Here is a 20,121-nt window from a genome sequence, read left to right on the forward strand (position 1 = left end):
AGCATTAAAATATAGCCCACCTGAAAAAAACTGTCATATAGGCACTGACTCCAAGAAAAACTAGTCAGGTAAGTTCAGTAAGGGAGGGTAGGTTCATCTAAATTGCTTTTTTTCCTGGAACATTTTTCCCATTTTATCATTAGCAAGCTATTATCCACTTCATATTTCTGAAATACAGATTTTTAAAACAAAAATCCCATGCCTCAAGACAAATTCAGAACCAATCATAAGTTCTCCATGCACCTCACTTGAACCACTATTTAAGAGAAAATAAAACCCTCTTCTGATCTTTCCTCCCATCAGTGTTCTCCATCATCCAGTTTGTTTCTGATTCTTTCACTTGAATTCCTTTGCAAAAGCACCATTTTTTACCCTCTTTAGTGTTGCTGAATTTTTAGCAGACTCAAGACTGAAAAGTTTTGTCACCTCACAATAAGATGCAAAGACATTTTGTGAATGGCCTTGGTTTCCGAAATGGAAGATGTAGCTGTATAAAGAAAAGAAAGCCAGATGCTGAATGTCTGCCCATTAGATAATTGCACAAACAGGACTAGGTACAATGAGAACAGATCACTTATTAAAAATTGACATAATTCGGAAACATTTTGACTTTTAAGAGGAACTTACAGAACACACTGTTGGCTTTTGACTATAGACGCTCTCAGACTTCTGACTTTCCTATTTCTTCTGCATCATCAATCATCATCTACCAAGCTGTTAGTTTTTTTTAAATTTAGGCATCAATATAGTTAACTTGGAACATATAAGCCAAATGTTTTGATGAAAGAGGTCATTAGTGGAATGACTTGTTGAAATTAACATTTGGACTCCTTGTCCATTATATCTCTGCACAAGCTATGGATAGAATTTACATGCTTTCAAAGGTTAGCATAGGACGCATTACAGATACCAAAAAGCACCCACCTTGAATTTAGGGGGGAAAAAATAGGATAAGAGTATGGCAGAGTCCATGATTAACAAAAATAGGAACAAGTATTCATAAAGCAAGAAACACCTTTCTAGAACTACAGACTGCATAATGCATGCTCGCACAACCCAATTTAGAAATACGTTAGCTGGAGCAACATTACCTTTCTTTTTCCGTCATGATCTGGACTGGGCTTAGCTGGTTACTTTTACTGCCAGTTCCCAGCTGCCCGTAAGTGTTAGCTCCCCACGAATAGAGCAAACCCTCATCTGTTAGTGCTAGTGTGTGTGCATAGCCACAGGCAATCTGTAAGTAAATTTACAAGGATGACTATTAAAAAGAGAAATGAGTGGAAGACAAATTACACTGATTACATTAATATACCTGAAGTATGTTAAATACCTCCATCATTCTCCATTTTCCACCAGAAACTACTATTTCCTGATACTTACAGCTAACATAAAATGCATTAGCCCCAAGTACAAGAAAACCCCAAGCACTGTTAATTTAGTGTTCACTGTTTATTCCTCACTGTTTGCTGAAATTCAATTAACAAGTAATTAAAAAAAAATCTAGTATTCTTTGTTTCCAAAAGCTAAACAATCTGTCATAGATGAGAAACAAATTGGGTGGGGTCACACAACCACTTAACCTGGTCTACATCAGTCCTAACTGGAATGCTTTCTCCTGACTCCTAGCTCTGAGGTGCTGCTCACTAGTTTCTTTTCCCTAACCCACTAGATAGATAGCATATTAAGGCAAATCCTTTGAACTTCTTAGTTTCCCTGTTCTTACATGCCTTACATTCCTTACATGCTTGCCCACCATATCCCTCTTCACCATGCCCCACAATATATAGAGATGGCACCTGCATGACATATTGCATGCACCATTTATTTACATGATTCAGTTATAATGTATTTTGAAACATTCATGAGGTTATACAAAAGCAAGCATTATACAGATTATCCACAATCCGTCAGCTTTAATAGGTTTTACAAGAGCCTGACAACTAGAACACTGAAATCCTGAATTTAGAAACATGCTTATGACTCTGGGTGAAATTGAGACACAACAGTCACACACTGTTTACTTCTACTTTGGACTTACCTGAAGTATACATACACCATGCAATGCTGCCACTCTACAAGGTGTGAGTTGATTGCCATTGTTTCCCAGACCTAGCTGACCATTACCATTGTAACCCCAGCCATATACCTAGTTTAAGAAAACAAATATTAAGCTACCTGTTGTGTATGTAAGAATACAGAAAATATAAGTTGTAACCAGAGACAATAGAAGTCTGTGGAGAGTGTCCCTTGAGATATTAAATCTCCACAAATCTAACAAGGGAGAGGGGAATGGAGATGAGGGTATATTATATTAATTTGATTTCTCCAACTTCTCAACATTTTAAAAGAAAGTTGGCTTTTTAAAATATGCCTGCGTTACTGTATCAATCTTTACTAACTCCATTCATCTAAAGAAGTGGGTTGTGCCCACAAAAGCTCATACCATCTATGGCTATGTCTACACTGGAGCCTATTGCGCAAAAACATGCAAATGAAGTGAAGCGTGGAATATTGCATGCCTAATTTGCATAATTAATTAGGCTCCATTTTTGCACAAACCCCCCCTCTTGTACAAGCCTCTTGCGCAAAAATGGAGCCTCGTTGATTATACAAATAAGGCGCAGCGATATTCCACACTTTGCCTAAATTGCATATTTTTTGTGCAAAAAGGGGCGCAGCGTAGACATAACCTGCATGTTTTTGTTAGTCTTTAAGGTGCTGCATGACAATTTGTTTTTTTCTTTTATCGGTCTAGTTTCCCAGAAGACATACCACTATCACAAAATCCCAGAAGTCTTTCTATGCTGGTCTAATATTTTTCAGCTGGCATAACTGTAAAGCAATCATCTTGATCAACAGAACCCCAACAGCAGAGCAGGCCATTGCTTCCCTGTTCAGAATTTGTCACTTTTCTACTGGCTTCCAGAAGAATGGAGAACATCAGAACACAACAGGTACAGTGCAACCCAGTTATCCACAGGTCACTAGGGGAAAAGTAACACAATGGAAAGACTGAGGATCCTTCAGACTCAGCCATCCTTCAACGGGAGATGCTGTGCTCTGGAAGTGGGGTATCAGAAGCAGAGGAACAAATATCCAATTGGACGTTTCCAGTAGTGAGGCCACATTACAAACTTTTTGGAATCACGAAACGCAGTTAGATAAAGGCTAGAACAACTCTCATGATCTGTAGTTCACTTTTGCAGTGCACAGGACCACTGTATTAAATCTAAATTAAATGTGCTAGCTTATAGATTATCATTTAAGCCTCACATACGATTCCCTATGGAGATGAATACATTTATACTTCAGAGCTGTTTCAGTCTTCTAGCTACAGACTCAGGGAAACATGCATCAATGCAACCTTTGCAACCAGAAAAAGTCTACAAGTTACACTGGGGGAAGAAAAAGCACACACTGTATCTGGAAAGATACTTGAACAAGTTGCTAAACCACCAATTTGGAAGCACCTGCATCATAATAAATAGGTTTGTAAGGAACAGCCAGCATTGATTTCTCAAGAACAAATCATGCCAAATCAACTTCAATTCCTAGTCTGAAAAGGGTTACTAACCTGACAGATGGGGAGGAAAGAAGTAGATGTAATATATGAATTTTGACAGGAATAGAGGAAGCTATATGGTGGGTACACAACTGGTTGAAAGAGTATTTAAGAGTAATTATCAATGGTTCAATGTAAAACTGGAAAAGCCCCTAGTGGGATCCTGGAGGGATCAGTCCTATTCAATATTTTCATTAATGACATGGATAATGGAGTGGAGAGAATTCAGATGATAGATACCAAGCTGCAGCAGCTGCAAGCACTTTGGAGGACAGATTCAAAATTCTTAAGGACCATGACAAATTGGAAGACTGGTCTGAATTCAAGATGAAGAAATTCAACCAAGGAAACTGTACAGTATTCCACTGGGGGGAGGGGAGAAATCACATGCATAACTACAGAAAGGGGAATAAGTAACCTGGTGGCAGGGCTCTACTTAACAGTCCTGCTCTACTTCACACTGATGAAAAACTTCAGCTGGTGTACTGTGTCCAGTTGTGTGTCACATTTTAGGAAGGATGTAAACAGATTGAAGAGCAATTCAAAGAGTAACAAAAATTAGGTCTCAAAAACTAGACCTGTGAGGAAAGATTAAAAATATTGGGCATATTTAGACTTCTTTGATGGGATCAACAAGCACACAGACAAGAATGTTCCCATGAATATAGTACACTTTTACTTTCAGAAAGCCTTTGACAAGGTCCCTCACCTAAGGCAGCAATCATGGGATAGGAGGGAAGATCCTCTCATGGATCAGTAACTGATTACAAGACAGGAAACAAAAGGCAGGTATATAAGGTTGGTTTTCACAATGGAGAGAGGTAAATAGCAGGGTCCCCCAAAGATCTCTATAGGAATCAATGTTGTACAATATTTATAAGTGATGGATCTGGAAAAGGGGGTAAAACAGTGAGGGGGCAAAGTTTGTAGATGAAATAAAAACTACTCAAGATAGTTCCTTTTGTAGTTCATTCCAAGAGAACTCGCAAAATTGGATTGACTAGACAACAAAATTGCATATGAAATTAAATAAATGCAAAGCAACATGCAGTGGAAAATATAATCCCAACTATGCATACAAAATTATCGGGTATAAATTAGCTGTTTCCATTCAAGAAAAAGCACTCATTCTCTGCTGCCCAAAAATTAACAAAATGTTAGTAACCATTAGAAAAGACGACAACAGAAAATAATGCCACTATATAAATCATTGGTCTGCCCATATTTTGAGTACAACATGCAACTCTGGTCACTTAATCTCAGAAAAGATTATTTTGGATAAGGAGCAAGGAAGGGCAACAAAAATAGTTAAGGGTCTGGAACAGCTTCCATTTGAGGAGAGATTAAAACAACAGGCTATTTAGCTTAGAAAAGACAATTAAGGAGAGGGTATAACAGTGGGCTATAAAATCAATGCTGTGAAGGAAGTGAATAGTAGAATTTATTCACCCCATTATGTAACACATGAACCATGTACTACACAATGAAACTATTAGACAGCAGATTTAAGAGCAGAGTATCTCTTCACAATACACTGTTAACCTGTGGTACTCATTGCAACAGAATGTTGTGAAAACCAAAAGTATAAATGGGTTAAAAAAGTGCTTAGATAAGTTCATGCAGGATAGATCGAGCAGTGATTGTTAGCCAAGATGGCCAGGGATGCAACCCTATCCCCAGGAGTCACTAAATTCCCAACAGTCAGAAGTTGGGACTGGATGATATGGGATGGGTCTACTCAAACTGCCCTGTTCTGTTCATGGCCTCTGAATCACCTGGCAGGAATTACTGTCAGAAACAAGATACTGGGCTAGATGGACCACTGCTCTGACCTTGTATGGCCAGTCTCATTCTTATAGAACTAGGTATTACACGTGGAACCTCTGGTCCAGCACCCTGGGGACCTGACCAGTCCCACACAGCAGAGTTTACTGGACCAGTGGAGATTAAGGGTCCCCTCCCAGCTGTTGGCTCTGCTCCCCGCTGCAGGCCCGATGCCCCCAACTTCACCAGATCAGAGCTATGCTCCGCAGCACGCTGACCCTGGCAGGAGCTGAGCTCTGGCTGCCAGCTGCGCTGCACTCCTGGGCTCTAGTACAGGCTGTCTCTGGTGGGGCTATAGTTCCTGCTATGCCGACCCTGGCCAAGGATGTCACACCAACCCCCACAGGCTGAAGCGGAGCTCCCGAGCCCACTACATCCCTGCTGTGCTCACCCCATGCTCCCCGCCATGCTGACCCTCCACCACTGGGGCTGTGCTCCCCACCACCTGCCCAGCTGAGGCTCTCTGCTCCAGAAATATCCAAATGATGTTGCCAGACGAGAGACCCCCAGAATTTAGAGGTTCAACCTATATACACATGTGCAGACTTTCAGCACCGATGACTTTCTATTTTCTCAGATTACAAAAATACAGAAGACACATTACAATACAAACATGTCAACGTATCTTTTAGAGACTGGAAACTGGTTACTTTCAACCTCTGTGCTGCATCTAGAAGTTATTTCTTACCACAGAGAAAGCACCTGAAAGGTAACTAGGAAGCGGATACTTAAAATAACTGTTCTGTAAAACAGTAACCTATTCCATGAATTGTGTTAGTAAAAATCCCTGTTAATAGCATGAACAAACATGCAGGTAACTCTCCTACTGTTCATGTTCAAGCCATGACCGTTGTACAGTTATACAAAGGTATTTCTTATGGACTGTAAACTTCCACAGCAGTTACTCATTTATGTTCCACAACTGGAGGTTCTCCATGCCAGCATTTCTCATCTCCATGAAGTCATAAACAGACAACAATGTATCATATTATGAAAAAAGCTTACCTCACCATTATCTATTACAGCCATGGAGGAGGTTTGACCACAAGCAATACTGACCACCATTTTAGTCTGTAAACAATTTGAGACTTTGCGAGGTGTTGGCTGATTTGCTGTAGATCCAGATCCAACCTGACCACAGTTGTTATAGCCCCACGCATATACCTGCCCATTGAAAGATACATACATATAGTTTAGAGCTAAAATGTTTAGCTTTGCTACTAAGGTCTTAAGAAATATGACATGCCTAACCCTAGCTAAATCCAATCACCGACCTTTTGTTTTACTTTAACTATTGAGCTAGATTTGGTACTGCAAGTATAAACATGGAATTTTTATTACCACTGTAAAAGAAAAAGGTGGCATGAGGACACACAACTTGGTGGGCTGAATTTGGCCACATCTTTTCCAATACACTGCAAGACAGTTAAGCACAATAGAAAATACAGTCAAGGATCCCATTTCTTATCCACCTGAAACAGGCAAGAAAAGTGAGAAGAGGGGAATTCTGTAAAGGTGGAAAAGAGTTTAAACCATGCTTGGGGTTCCTTATCCCCCCCATGCCATTGGAGCTTGTCAATGGGGAATTGTCATATTACTTAGTTTTAAGGGGAGCAGCCAGATCACTGCTGCACCCACGGAGGGGGGGGAGGGGAGGGTTTCCCCAGAAGTTGATACAAAGGGGACCACGTGAGGTGTGAAACAAACGCTTACTGTCTACTGATTATGTGTATGCTCCTCATATGCCTGTATGTGGAATTATAAATATGTACTCTGTGTTAATACTGGACACTTCGCTGTCTGTGGCTGAGCAATGGATATGCTGATGAGCAAGGCTTCAGGGACAATGAACCTCTATAGGCCAAAGACACACCTCAGGAATGTGACTGATACTTAAGGGCTACCAGCAGGGAACACAGGGATAGGCCACTGGCCAGGTGACCTGCTGCAGCCAAGAAGAGACGAGGAAGGAGGTATACAGAGGTTATGTGGCATCCTCCATTTTGTCTTCAAGATTTGCTCCTAATCTCAGATGCAGCCTCACAGGGAACTACAAGCTGGAAAGAACTGTGGACCCATCCTGACATAGGACGTACACCAAAGACTTTTAAGCTAGCACTTTATAACATCTCTGCTACACGTCTGCATCGAGAACTGGGAGATTAGATGCATGTAATGTATTATAGTTTAACAACCTTACTCTCATGCTTTTCTTTCTCTTAGTAATAAACCTTTAGATTTTAGATTCTAAAGGGTTGGCTCAGCGCGATTTGTGGGTAAGATCCAGAGCGTAAGTTGACCTGGGATCTGTGGCTGGTTTCTTGGGACCGGAGAACCCGTTCGGGATAGGTGAGATTGGGTCCTATAACCCCTCACCTGTGTGCAGGCCCAGGGCAGTTTGGGGCACGGATATAGCTGAGGTGTCAAAGGGGTTTTGCACGTGAGGCTTCTGGCGGGCCAGACAGACAGCTGAAGTGCTCTGTGGAACTGGTTTGTGGCCTATTTGGGAAGGTCTCCAGTCTGGGGCTATAAGGAATCCCAAGTCTGAACAATTTGCCCTGAGCGGACGCCCTCAGCGGTGCCCATACCCAGCCCCGTCAGTCACAGGAATTTTGGCTGATTATACAAGTTTTAGCAACAATGATATTTGATACTGATTGCATTAAGGAAAACACTGATTTTGGTAGCTGTATTGTACTAGAATTTGTGGCTATTGAAAATGGCTAAAACAGAGAGCAAGATGTTTTGTGTGTTCATAAAGTCTAAAATACTTCAAATATGTACTCCCTCAGGTGACTTTTCCCCCTCCTCTAAAGTTTAATACATATTATTTCTTAGGTTATCTAGTTCATTCCTGGGGAAAATGTAAGAATAGTTCCTATAGTTTACTCTCCAGTGTTTTATCCTGTTTTAAGTTAACATCTTTTCCACAAAGGCAGTCAGACATACTTCTGATTGCAACTGCAATTGCAAGACTGAGACTGTCTTTGCATGAAGTCTATATATCCTTTTGGTGCCAACTGATCATTTTACTTCGATAGCTAGGGATAGAAGATAAATGAGAAAATAACCTGCATGAAAAGTATCAGTCACATATATTATAAAAGAACCTGGTGCTTTAATTTCCATGGTGGTAATTTCTCCTTAACTATATTACATTCTTTGCTTTTAACAGCTATTCAATTTCATCTAAAACTGAATACTTACTGGATATATGGAGGGGGAAAGGTTTGGGGGACACATTTCAAGATACATAGTCAAGAGTTACAGAGAATGGAGGTTGTTTGTAAACTTTGAAATATTTGTAACTCTAAACAAAAAATTATGGCCGCTTTCAGTGTTCAGTTGTAAACTTAACTCAATACAACTTTGAAACTTTTTTGTGCATAACTGCTGCCTTTAACCATCTTAATTTAAATGAAACATGCACAAAAACAATTTCCTTACAGTGTCACATCTTTTTGTTTAAGCTTTTCCTTTATTTTGCCACTAGTTTATGTTCAAACAGTACTATATTTGCTTTTTTATTTTTGTATTGGCTTCTGCCCAATTGAGTACTTCTGTTCCAAATGAGCTGTGTGGTTGACCTATCAGTTCATAATTCTGGTGTTCATAGCTATATCGAATGTAACCTTTGTATAACTAATACCCTCTACATGTTCAGCTACAATGAAGATGTTTTCAAAGACAATTTAATTTTTCAGAATTATAATGGAAGAGTGAGCCTCTAAATTTAAAGATTCTTAGAGGTTAAATCTCGCATACACTTAAGCATATTTTCTCCCCTCCTTTTAGCAAGCCACCACTAGAATGTGACACATATCACTGTTTTCTTGTTCTAAAGACAGCCACCTGTGATTCTGCTCTTGAAACTATGGAAAGAACTGGCTGCCTCTATTCATTTGTTCAACAGTTCGACAAATTTGGCAATTGCTGATTGTCTGCCGCCCTTCACTTACCTTTCTTTATCCACTCTAGAGCTAATCACTTACCACCACAAGAATAGTGTCTATATGACACTAACAACCTCCTGAAATTCCAAAGATTAAAGTCATGTACTTTCACAGTCAAACCTTTCTGTAAATATTATTCCATATGATGATTATACTAAACAAAGGAATATTATACATCTTATAACAATGAAGCCCCAAACACTAGGAGAATGCAGCATAATATAATTTAAGGCTTGTTTACACTGGTAAATTACTGTGCTATAATTTTCTCATGCAGGGGTGTGAAATACCAGCTCCCAAACACAAGTTTCAGGGATGTAAAACGCCTGTGTATTAGTCCACCAATTAGGGATGTAAATAGTTACCTGTTAAGTATCAGGTTTACTGGATAGGTAACCAGTTAACCAGGTTGGGTGGCAGAAACCCATACAGAGCAGCAGGCAGACCCATAGTGGCCCCAGAGGCAGCCCCGGCTATCCCAGCATCCCCAGCCATGTCGCATATCAAGTAGAGGAAGGCAGGATTAGGGATGTTAAGGACTAGTTGACTATCCAATAAGCATTTGCTTATCAGATAGTAGACAGGATAGTCGACTAGTTGCTTCCCCCGCCACTTGCTGCCTCTGATAGAGTCAGCAAAGGGGAGGTGGAATAGGGAAGGTATTTCAAATCGGCACTGTCGCACAGAGCCTGGGGTCAGCTGCTCCAGGTGGCAGCAGCGTTTCAAAGGGGCAGTGCCACGTGGGATCAGCTGGGGACATTTTCAAAGGAGCAGTACCGCCTGATCGACTAGTCAATGCAAAAATGTATCAACTATTCAATTAGTCAATAACACGATACTTAACATCCTTAGGCAATACCCCAGCCATGTCCGCAGCCCCAGGCCTGAGTGAGGACAGGGGTCACCCCAGCTGTGCCGCAGAACCAGCCAGGCTAGAGCACCCCACCGCCTACATCCTACTCCAGGCAGGGAAGGGGGACTACTCCAGCCACAGTCCCCCGCCACAGGATCAGTTAAACATTTCAGCTGCCAGGCCCTGGGGGCTGCCACCATTTCCTGGCCTCGGTGCCATGGGAGCCCTCCACCCATGGCAAGGGGGACGCTCCCAGGCAGTGATTAACCATTCACATTGCTACTTTCCAGTTTCAGTCTTATTGAGTGTGTCCAATGCATTAAAAAAAAAAAAAAACGACTCACAATTTTCAAATCACTTAGGAAAGAATTAAAATTGGCCTGGAAATGAACAACCCCCTCACACCTTCAGTGAAACAGTGCCTTAGGTTTGAGGCACATTGGTAAGGCAGCGTAGGAAAAGTTACTTTGTAAAAGTACTATGGACAGCTTTGGAGACTGAAGTCCTTTCTACCAATCTGGTTCCTTTCATGAACTCCAAGTTAAAAGAAAATATGACTTACATCTCCATCAGATGATAAGGCCATAGAATGATGAGAGCCACAAGCCACTTCAATCACCCTCTTAATTAGCAAGTTGGTACAGACTTGAATAGGAGTAATGCCCTGATTGGTTGTTCCATTCCCAAGCTGGCTGTATCCATTGTGTCCCCAAGCATAAACTTCACCATCTGTACAAAAACACATATGTTTGTGATATCACCTTCACCAATTCCAGTAAATACAATTAATGTAAAATTGATGTCAACTGTCTGAACAATACAGACAAAAGCTATTTCCCACAAACCAGCTTTTGATATTGTGATGGAGGAGTGCTGACCAACACCCGGTGACTAAGGTGTTAAACTCAGGTAACTAGCAAGGGTTTTGGCAGGGGGACAGAACAACCAATGGCAATACAGAGCTGACATCTGAATTGTATTTAGATACCTTACCTGCTTTTTTTTTTTTTTTTAAACAAACATCTCTAAGTTAAGGGCTAAAGGAATCAGATGCAGTAATCAGTATTACCATGCCCATAAGAAATATTGGACATGGGAATGAACTAGGCCTTGAAGTACGGATCATGAGTAGAGGGAAAACGTGCAGTTAGTTGCGATCAGTATTTCTCTTTATTTTGGTTAAACGTCTCTGTGTGAATCTATGTGTCCCTCCCCAACTCACCATTTAAGTTTCAGTCTGAAGAACTATGATTATTTGTTTTTTCATCTGTTCTTTTCTTAGTTGCTCTGTAACACTTGGCAACCAAGTATGCTTTATCAAATATATCTTTTTGTTTTGTTAATAAAATAATCTTTAAGGTGACTATTTGATTGTTGGGTTCTGGAAGGTAATAGGAGGTCTGTGTTTGTCTAGCTTGGAGGTCAGCTATCAGAGACACAGCTTATTTTTCTGTGATTTTTGCTTCTTTTTTCAAGCTCTCTTGGGGGAAAAGAGCTAGGAATATCCAGGGAAGGAATTCAAGTATTCCTTCTTGGTTTTCAGGGTTAAATCATTTGATGCTGGCAGCTATCCCCCAAAGTCAGTAAATCTGTGACTTTAGGGAGTTTTTGAAAGCAGAGCCCATAGAAGCAAGGTATTTAAGGTCCCTTGCAGGCCCCATCTTCTGCACCCAGTGTGCCAGAGTGGGGAAAAGCCTGGAGATGGGAATTTGCTTTTTTATAAGGAAATCCACACAAGAAGCAATTCTGAGTGGCCACTTCCTAAACTCCATTTAGTTTCCTTCTCTTCCTTGAACTCAACATTCTTCAACATTGAGAATTTCCCAAGTAACCTCTCTGCTTGTCCTCTGATTTTCTGCTTTCCCCTGGCTTCTTTTTTAATAGATTCTATCTTGCCTCTTGTCAATTCAAGGCAAAGAAGACTCATTCAAATGAGTCCATATTAACTAATTTTGATTATTTTTAATCCAAGAAAAAAAAATGAGCAAAGCATTTCAATGTGCTCATAATCCAACACTCCTAAAAGAACAAGGCAAACAATTTAGAGAAGAGCGTGAGCAGTCTCATTTTATTCATGATACTGCAGAAGCTTAAAGCCATATACTACAAGCACATAAGAATTTAGTTAAATTTGTCAGTTTAAACAACCATTTAAAAACAAGGAAAAGTCTAATGCTATGGTTTGAAGCCATCAAATCAGGACCCTTAATTTAATCAGCAGTACCTCAATAGTCAGCCAATAATCTCTACAACTTCATGCTGGAGTCCAGTTTCCAATTTTACATTCAAAGTGTAAAATACATTCATGCCCTGCTACTGTTTACTAGCCACTCTGTATTGCAAAATTACCTGCCACTAAAGTAGAATATACTATTTGATTCCAATGGTCACCAGATTTGGAAAAGTTTATTTGATCATTCAGTTCTGATAATTAGTAATGCCTGTGGCTCCTCCTTCCCAGAGGGAAGATTAAGCATGTCCATCATGGTACATTTTGGGCCAGTTCCTCAGCTATTTTAAGTGACTTAAGTGAATCTATGCTCTACGTAAATTGAGAGACCTGGCCTTTGAATTTTGTTGGCGGAGGATAAAAATGCCCAGAAGAGCAACACAAACCTAAATGCTGGCCAAGTAGAATCTTCCGACATATCTCCACTTCCATTCTTAGTTAACCCTGATAGGATTTGCAACTCATTATTTCATGTAGTAAATGTTTTCTACCTTCAGTGCTAAGTATAACATGTGGTCCACTTCCATAACTGAGACTGTTAATCTTCTTCCCACATAAGGCTTCCAATTTCTTTGGTACTATTGTGCTTTGATTATCTCCAGTTCCCAAGCAATTACTACAGTTTAGTCCAAACACAAATACCTGGAGGGAAAAGAATAATTTGCATTTTAAACTATTAAGATTCATATTTATGGAGAGACACACTCACAAATGGGGTGAAATGTGGCTCTAATGAAGTCAATGAGAGTTTTGAAATCAACTTCAATCAGGCTAAGATTTCATCCAAGGAACTTAGTGCTAGTTCAAAGGGTTTTCTACATCTAGTTCTAGATTCAAAATTTAGATTTTTGTTTAATACATGCAGAAGATTTACAAAACCTAATGGAAATCATTCTTCTGAAAAATCATAGGTCTTTAAATGTGTACTGAAGTGTTTTTATTGTATGTTTGCATGCTTTCTAGTCAGGCATCCAAATATCTCCTTGTTTTGGGTGTTTAATCTTATTTAGGGCAACACACTCCTTCCATAAAAAGCTGTGACAATTATATTTTAATAAAAATGGTATTTAAATTCATAAGGATATCTCTAGCTGGGTTGTATCCTGAACTGGAGAGTAATTTGTATTACACCTGCTCTATCCAAGAGTGATAAGTATAATAAGTTCTAACATTTGCCATAATAATTGTCTGGTTATACAGTAATTCCTCATTTAACACTATAGATATGTTTCAGAAAATGATGGTGTCAAGTGAAAACACATTATGCGGGGTCAATTTTTCCATTGAAAATAATGGAAAAGGTGGGGGTTGCGTTTCAAGCGGTGGTGTCTGTTGGGACAAGGACATAAGGTTGGGGAAGAAAGGGGACTGGGTTACAGCAGGGAGGGGAGGGGGACTGGGTTGGGAGTATGCCCCTGTGACGGGTGTGCCGGGACCCGCACTGTGTCCGGTGAGGGGAAGAGGAGGGGGGTCACTGGGGAACGGCGCGGTGAGCAGCGAACCGTCCGCCGCTTTGCAGGGTGGCGGGGGAAGCCCCAAGCAGCTGCTGGCGATGGGCCAGGTGGGGAAACCCAGCCGCCGGCTTGCAGGCGGGGGTAGATGAGAGGGGGCAAGGCTCCTGGTGAGGGGAGTCAGCAGGGAACAGCGCAGCGAGTGGCAAACCCTCCGCCGCTTTGCAGGGAGGAGGAGGAGGACGCCGCGTGCAGCCGCCAGCGACAGGCCGGCTGGGGAAATAGTGTTATTCCAGGGACAGTAGTGTAATTCAAAAAACGCTCCCTTAAAAAAAAAAAAAAAAAAAAAAAAATCATGCTATCACGAAAACATGTTAAGCTGGTACAATGTTAAATGAGGAATTACTGAATTTAAATGTGTGCAAGTGTAGGAGACCCACGAAGAGAAAGTGACCAGTCTAATTCAGTTGTCCAAGTGAAATGAAAAGTAAAGAGTCTCAGTTTAGGTAACAAGTTTATTAGAAAAGATAAGAAAATATTTTTTTTAAGTCTGTGTTGTTATGAATCCTTTCACTCTCTTTCCAGTTATGTCCTCATGCAAGATTTCAAATATTTACAAATCATTTCACCACTTTCATTCTTAGACTGAGACACAGTTTCCTGCATAGTGCCTTTTGTAGGCTGTTTATTTACAAGCATTACAAGGGGGTTAGAATTACATCAAAAAACAGATCATATAATTCATTTTCTTATAGACTTACCTCATCATTATAGGTTATGTATATAGCTTCATTGGCCGACGTGCCAAACACGCATGCTTTCCGAATAGATGCTATTTCTTGAGGTGAAAGCAAGGTAAATATTGGCCACTTTCCTACATCCACCATGACGATGTTGATGGTAATATAATTCCTATACGTAAGTTGACATTTCTGCTGTAATTAGAAAAATTAAGCTTTTAACAATTTTTCTCCCCCAATAAAAGGTACAAGATATTCTTCGTTAGCAAAGGAAAAAAGTTCTTAAAATTTAACTGCAAGGACATTAGTCTCTCTAATGATGAATATTCTCTTCCTATATAAGATGTGTATAACATACCAAGGAAGAACCAATAAGCTACTCCTAGATTAGTGGTCTACAACCTTTTTAACCACAAGATCACATTTTCAGTTTAAGTGCAATCAACCTCAAACCCAAATACCACTGTCCCATTTCCTTCTCACCCCTTCAGCACTAGACTGGAAGATGTAAGGAACAGAAAGCTTAGTCTAGTTGGAATTGAATCTTGATGACAAAGCCAAAGACTTCCCAATCCAGCATGGCTGAAATTGTGAAGTACTCAAGACACTTTAGGTGTCCCATCCTTGATTTCAGATCCTTTAGAAGTATCTTATCCAAGAGGCTTGATCAACAAGATATCTTGCAACAGAGCAGCTTGAAGTTTTGTCTAGTAACATGGGCCTGAGAAAGACCCCAAATAGCACACCACAAACATGAATGCCTTTCTCCGAGACATTGCAGTACTGAACATGCACACTGGATGACATGAAGACAACCGGGTGTGACAAACACCCTTTCTTGATCTTCACATCTGCCATGCTATTGTATAAGTAATTTACTGTAAACTGAAACTTAATCTAAACCTGTTTCTAAAACTAGCTTACTTTAAAAATCAGTAACTACTAACTAATCAGGTATGGACAGATTTTATATCTATGGATCCTTGCAATCTGTACCGTCTGTGTACGTTCACTGTTGCAGTTGGCAGGAAGTGAGGCAGCAACCAGCTTGATGCTCCCATTTATAGCCACACTCTCAGAATGAGTTAGAACATTAAGAAGGGGGAGGGGGAAGAGATCTGTGAACATTCTAACATACAACCAGAACAATGCTCTTCCCAAACTGCATCTTAAAATTAGAAATATGTACTCAGCACTGGAAGGAAAAGGCACTTCGCTAACAGCACACAATATCTCTTCCAAATTCTAAGTGCTATAGCTCTTCAATGAAATGATTCTTTAATATTGTGGGAAAAATGTTTGCAAAGATGCATTGTTTGCTCAACTCATACTTGGAAATAGATTAACTGCTTTAGTCTTAAGTTTTCAAAAATTCAACAAACAGTTCAACAAACTTTGTTTAAGAGTTACAAAACAACTGAAGACAGGTTCTTATAATGCAAGTATCAACCAACCTTAACTAAAGGTAGCCTCAACAAGTTCAGCCTACACATACTTTTTAAAAAAACAACAACAAAAAACACTAAATCAGATTGTGTAGCTGCATTCTACTCAATGCAGTACTGCTGTTCACAGTTCATCAACTTTTCACAATGGTACAGCTCTCAGTTATCATCCATAGCTCTGACCCAGGAAGTCATCCTGAGTGACTGGACCCCTGTATTTCACCTTTGCTGGTGACCAGTCCCTAGATGCACCTCAATGAAGTCAATGGAAAAATATATGGGCTTCCTATTCAGAGGTTCTCCTATGGGAGGGTCTTCCTACGCAGAGTAAAACACATCAACTACTGACTCCAACTAAGGAAATCGATTCCTAATCTGGAGCCAGAAGTTGATAGTACTTATGTGGTTGTAAAATAGGCAATACACTTATTAGATATGCCCAGGGCTTGACAAATGGCCGCAAAATCTACTTGCCAGCCCTGCACTGCGCATGCGCAAGACCCGCATTGCACATGCGCGTGCCGCCGGTAAACAGGGCAACCGACTGAAATCTACTTGCCACAGGCGAGTAGAAACAGCGATTTGTCGAGCCCTGCCTATGCCTTATGGAGAATGAAGAGTTAGTTAAATGTTCAAACACTGAACAATAGAGTGCTTACGAGAAAACTATCTTTACTATTGTTTACCACAGCAGCGAGGAGTCCTGTGGCACCTTATAGACTAACTGAAGTGTTGGAGCATAAGCTTTCATGGGCAAAGACCCACGTCATCAGATGCATGTGTTTACCACAACACTCAAAAAAAATCCTCAAGATTTAATAGCCTGATTTGTGTTTTAAAACTACAGGGACCATTTGTAGGCTCAAAATAGAAAAATGAAAAGGTGACACATACACGTACTTCAGAAGTCAGAAATGTAAATATCTGCCATCCTGACCAGTTGATAGAACTTTTAAAAGCATTACAAAGCAAGTGCCACTGATGCACTGTGTGATCTTGAGCTTGTCTCTTCAAATCTTTGTGTTCTTGCTTCCCCTTTGGTGCCATATTGTGCTAAAGACTGTAAGATAGCATAAACTCCTTGGTAAGGACATGCTGAGTAGACAATCTTAGTTCAGACCTACATATGTTACTGTGATACAGATAACAGACTTCCATAGAAGTGTATGAAAATTGATGGAATTACTCTTCATTAAGGTCTGCATTTAAAATAGGTCACGCATTCTTCCATACAACGTTAACTTAGATTATTAAAACTCTGATGCAGCTATTGTGGTCTACGTTTCTTTTTGTTTCTACATCCAATAAAAAACACAAGCAATATAGTAATTAACAGCATTAACTCCAAAAGATTCAAAAGTCTACAACAGGTGAAAAAGAAAAGAATTACCGAGCAAGGGAACTCCAGTGAGCCAAAGGCCAAATCTACGACACAGAATTTTACCGACAAGTTCTCCGTTGATGCTATTTGTGACATAGTGGGGATTGTTTGCGCTCTGTTCACTGTGTTACATTGTAGGTGATTCCTACGGTCCTGTTCTGTTGTAACTGTGTGCGCATGTGCCTCGGTTTCCCTGGGCACTGCACTGGTGCCTGGCTGGGGATGGGAATGTTGAGTGTTGTCTCTGAGGGGAAGGCTGCCCCATCTTAGCATGTACACAACAATAGCTCAGGCTGTCCTGTAACTTGCTCCCCTGACCCAGGCTCAACCAGGTGACACCTTATCCCGGATGTGAACAAAGGAGGGGGCAGAGCTGACTCCAGGCTGGAGGACAAGTTTCTGGGTGTGTGAGCTCTCTCGGATGGTGGAGGATGCAGGGAGGGGCCCAGGGCGCTGGCTCTGGGCTCCTCCATTCCCAACTTGGATTGTACTGTCTGCTTCTGGTTCCTGCATTAACAACAAGTCTGGTCTACGCTGTGTCCCTGTCAACGAATAAACCTTTCTATTTGCTGGCTAAGAGTCACATCTGGCTGCAAACGGGGGTGCAGGGCCCGGTGACTCCCTCACACTTGCTGATACTATTTTAGTTCAGCTGCAGGAGTTAGTTTGGTACTGATGGTAAGGATGCCAGAAGCTACCTTACTATAAGGAGAGCGGTCATCATAGTATCATAGGGCTGAAAGAGACCTCAGCAGGTCATTGAGTGGAACCTGCTCCTAGAAGCGGGGCCAGGGCTGTGTCAAGCCGGGACTCAACCTCTAGGGGTGGAAATTCCACCACCTCCCTAGGTAACTCATTCCAGTGCTTCACCCTCCTCCTCAGGAAATACTTTTTCACCCCCAATATCCAACCTAGACCTCCCACACTGCAACTGGAGACCATTACTTCTTGTTGTGTCATATGCCACCACTGAGAACAGTCCCTCTCCATTGTCTTTGAAACCCCCTTCAGGTATTTGAAGGCTGTTATCACATCCCCCTCCCACCCCACTCTTCTCTTCTATAGACTGAATAAGCCCAAATCCCTCAGCCGCTCCTCACAGGTCATGTGCTCCAGCCCCTTAATCATTTTTGTTGCCCTACGCTGGACTTTCTCCAATGCATCCATATGCTTCCTGTAATGCGAAGCCCAGAACTGGACACAATACTCCAGATGTAACCTCACCAGTGCCAAATAAAGGGGAATAATCACTTCCCTGGATCTACTGGTAATGCTCCTACTAATATGTCATTAGCCTTTTGGCCACAAGGGCACACTCTTAACTCATATCCAGCTTCTCACTCTCTGTAATGCCCAGGTCCTTTTCTTCAGAACTTCTGCTTGGACAGTTGGTCCCCATCCTATAACAGTCCTTGAATTCTTCTGTCCCGCGTGCAGAGTCCTGCACTTGTTCTTGTTGAACCTCAGATTTTTTTGGACCAATCCTCCAATTTGTCTTGGTCACTCTGAACCCAATCCCTACCCTCCAGCATATCAACCTCTCCCCTTAGCTTAGTGTCATCTGAGAACATGCTTAAGGGTGCAATCCATCCCTTCATCCAGATCATTAATAAAGACGTTGAACAAAACCAGCCCTCAAACCGACCCCTTGGGGCACCCACTTGATACTGACTGCCAACCAGACAATGAGTCATTGAGCCTGACTATCTAGTCAGCTTTCTATCCCCCTGCAGTCCATTTATCTAATTCATACTTCCTTAACTTGCTGGCAAGAATACCGTGGGAGACTGTATCAAAAAGCTTTGCTAAAGTCACCACCTTCCCCATATCCACAGAACCAATCAGGTTGGTCAGGCACGACTTTCCCTTGGTGAATCCATGTTGACCATCATGGAGTATCCCCGCCATGATTCTTCTGGGGACTGAGGTGATAGTGACCAGTCTATAGTTCCCTGGATTCTCCATCTTCCCTTCTTAAAGACTGGGCACTGCATTTGCCTTTTTCCAATCATCCGGTATCTCACCCAATCACCATGAATGTTCAAGGTGAATGGCCAATAGCTCTGTAATCACATCAGCCAACTCCCTCAGCACCCTTGGATGCCTTAGGTCCAGCCCCATGGATGTATATATATATATCCAGCTTTTCTAAATACAGGCAGTCCCCGGGTTACGTACAAGATAGGGACTATAGGTTTGTTCTTAAGTTGAATTTGTACGTAACTCGGAACTGGCTCCAGATTCAGCCGCTGCTGCTGAAACTGACCAGGGGCTGACTACAGGAAGCCAAGGCAGAGTTGCTCTTCCCCCAGCTTCCTGGAATCAGCCACTGATCAGTTTCAACAGCGGCTGAATCTGGAGTCTGGGACAGAACAGCTGGGGCGCTGCCGGGTAGGCCCCCCCAGGACCAACCCAGCAGCACCCCAGCTGCTCTACCCCAGGCGTCCACAACAAAAGCCTGGTCTGGTGGGGGGGGGGGCGCCTCCGCGGCTTTGCTCCGGGTGTCCCTGGTCTGCTGGGGGCCCTCCCAGCAGACCAGGGACACCTGGAGCAGCTTTTCTCGCCCCGGAGGACGCAGTGGCAGGACCACTGCGCATCTGGGTGGTCCCGCCGCCCGCGAGTTCCGGGGTGAGAAAAGCCCTGTTCGTAAGTGCGGATCCGACATAAGTCGGATCCGCGTAA

General features: G+C 41.7%; 1 protein-coding gene across 6 annotated transcripts in view; it reads right to left on the reverse strand.

The window, feature by feature from the left end:
- The window catches only part of RCBTB1 (RCC1 and BTB domain containing protein 1), a 42,726-nt gene that overhangs the window by 11,519 nt on the left and 11,086 nt on the right, over nucleotides 1-20,121 (reverse strand). For 5 of the 6 annotated variants that reach the window (XR_012900677.1, XM_075919069.1, XM_075919064.1 and 2 more), the window contains 6 exons: nucleotides 14,635-14,808; nucleotides 12,914-13,064; nucleotides 10,755-10,921; nucleotides 6,392-6,550; nucleotides 2,039-2,146; nucleotides 1,092-1,234 (listed from right to left, as the gene is read on the reverse strand). Coding sequence is in view for 5 of the 6 variants with exons in the window: in XM_075919069.1 (XP_075775184.1) it covers nucleotides 1,092-1,234; nucleotides 2,039-2,146; nucleotides 6,392-6,550; nucleotides 10,755-10,921; nucleotides 12,914-13,064; nucleotides 14,635-14,760 (854 nt within the window). In the remaining variant the exon portion in view is untranslated. Of the gene's footprint in view, nucleotides 1-1,091; nucleotides 1,235-2,038; nucleotides 2,147-6,391; nucleotides 6,551-10,754; nucleotides 10,922-12,913; nucleotides 13,065-14,634; nucleotides 14,809-20,121 lie in introns of those variants that run through there. The other variant, XM_075919066.1, reaches the window with a different exon arrangement.

Source organism: Pelodiscus sinensis, chromosome 1 (genome assembly GCF_049634645.1).
Source record: "Pelodiscus sinensis isolate JC-2024 chromosome 1, ASM4963464v1, whole genome shotgun sequence".
Classification (NCBI taxonomy): domain Eukaryota; kingdom Metazoa; phylum Chordata; order Testudines; family Trionychidae; genus Pelodiscus; species Pelodiscus sinensis.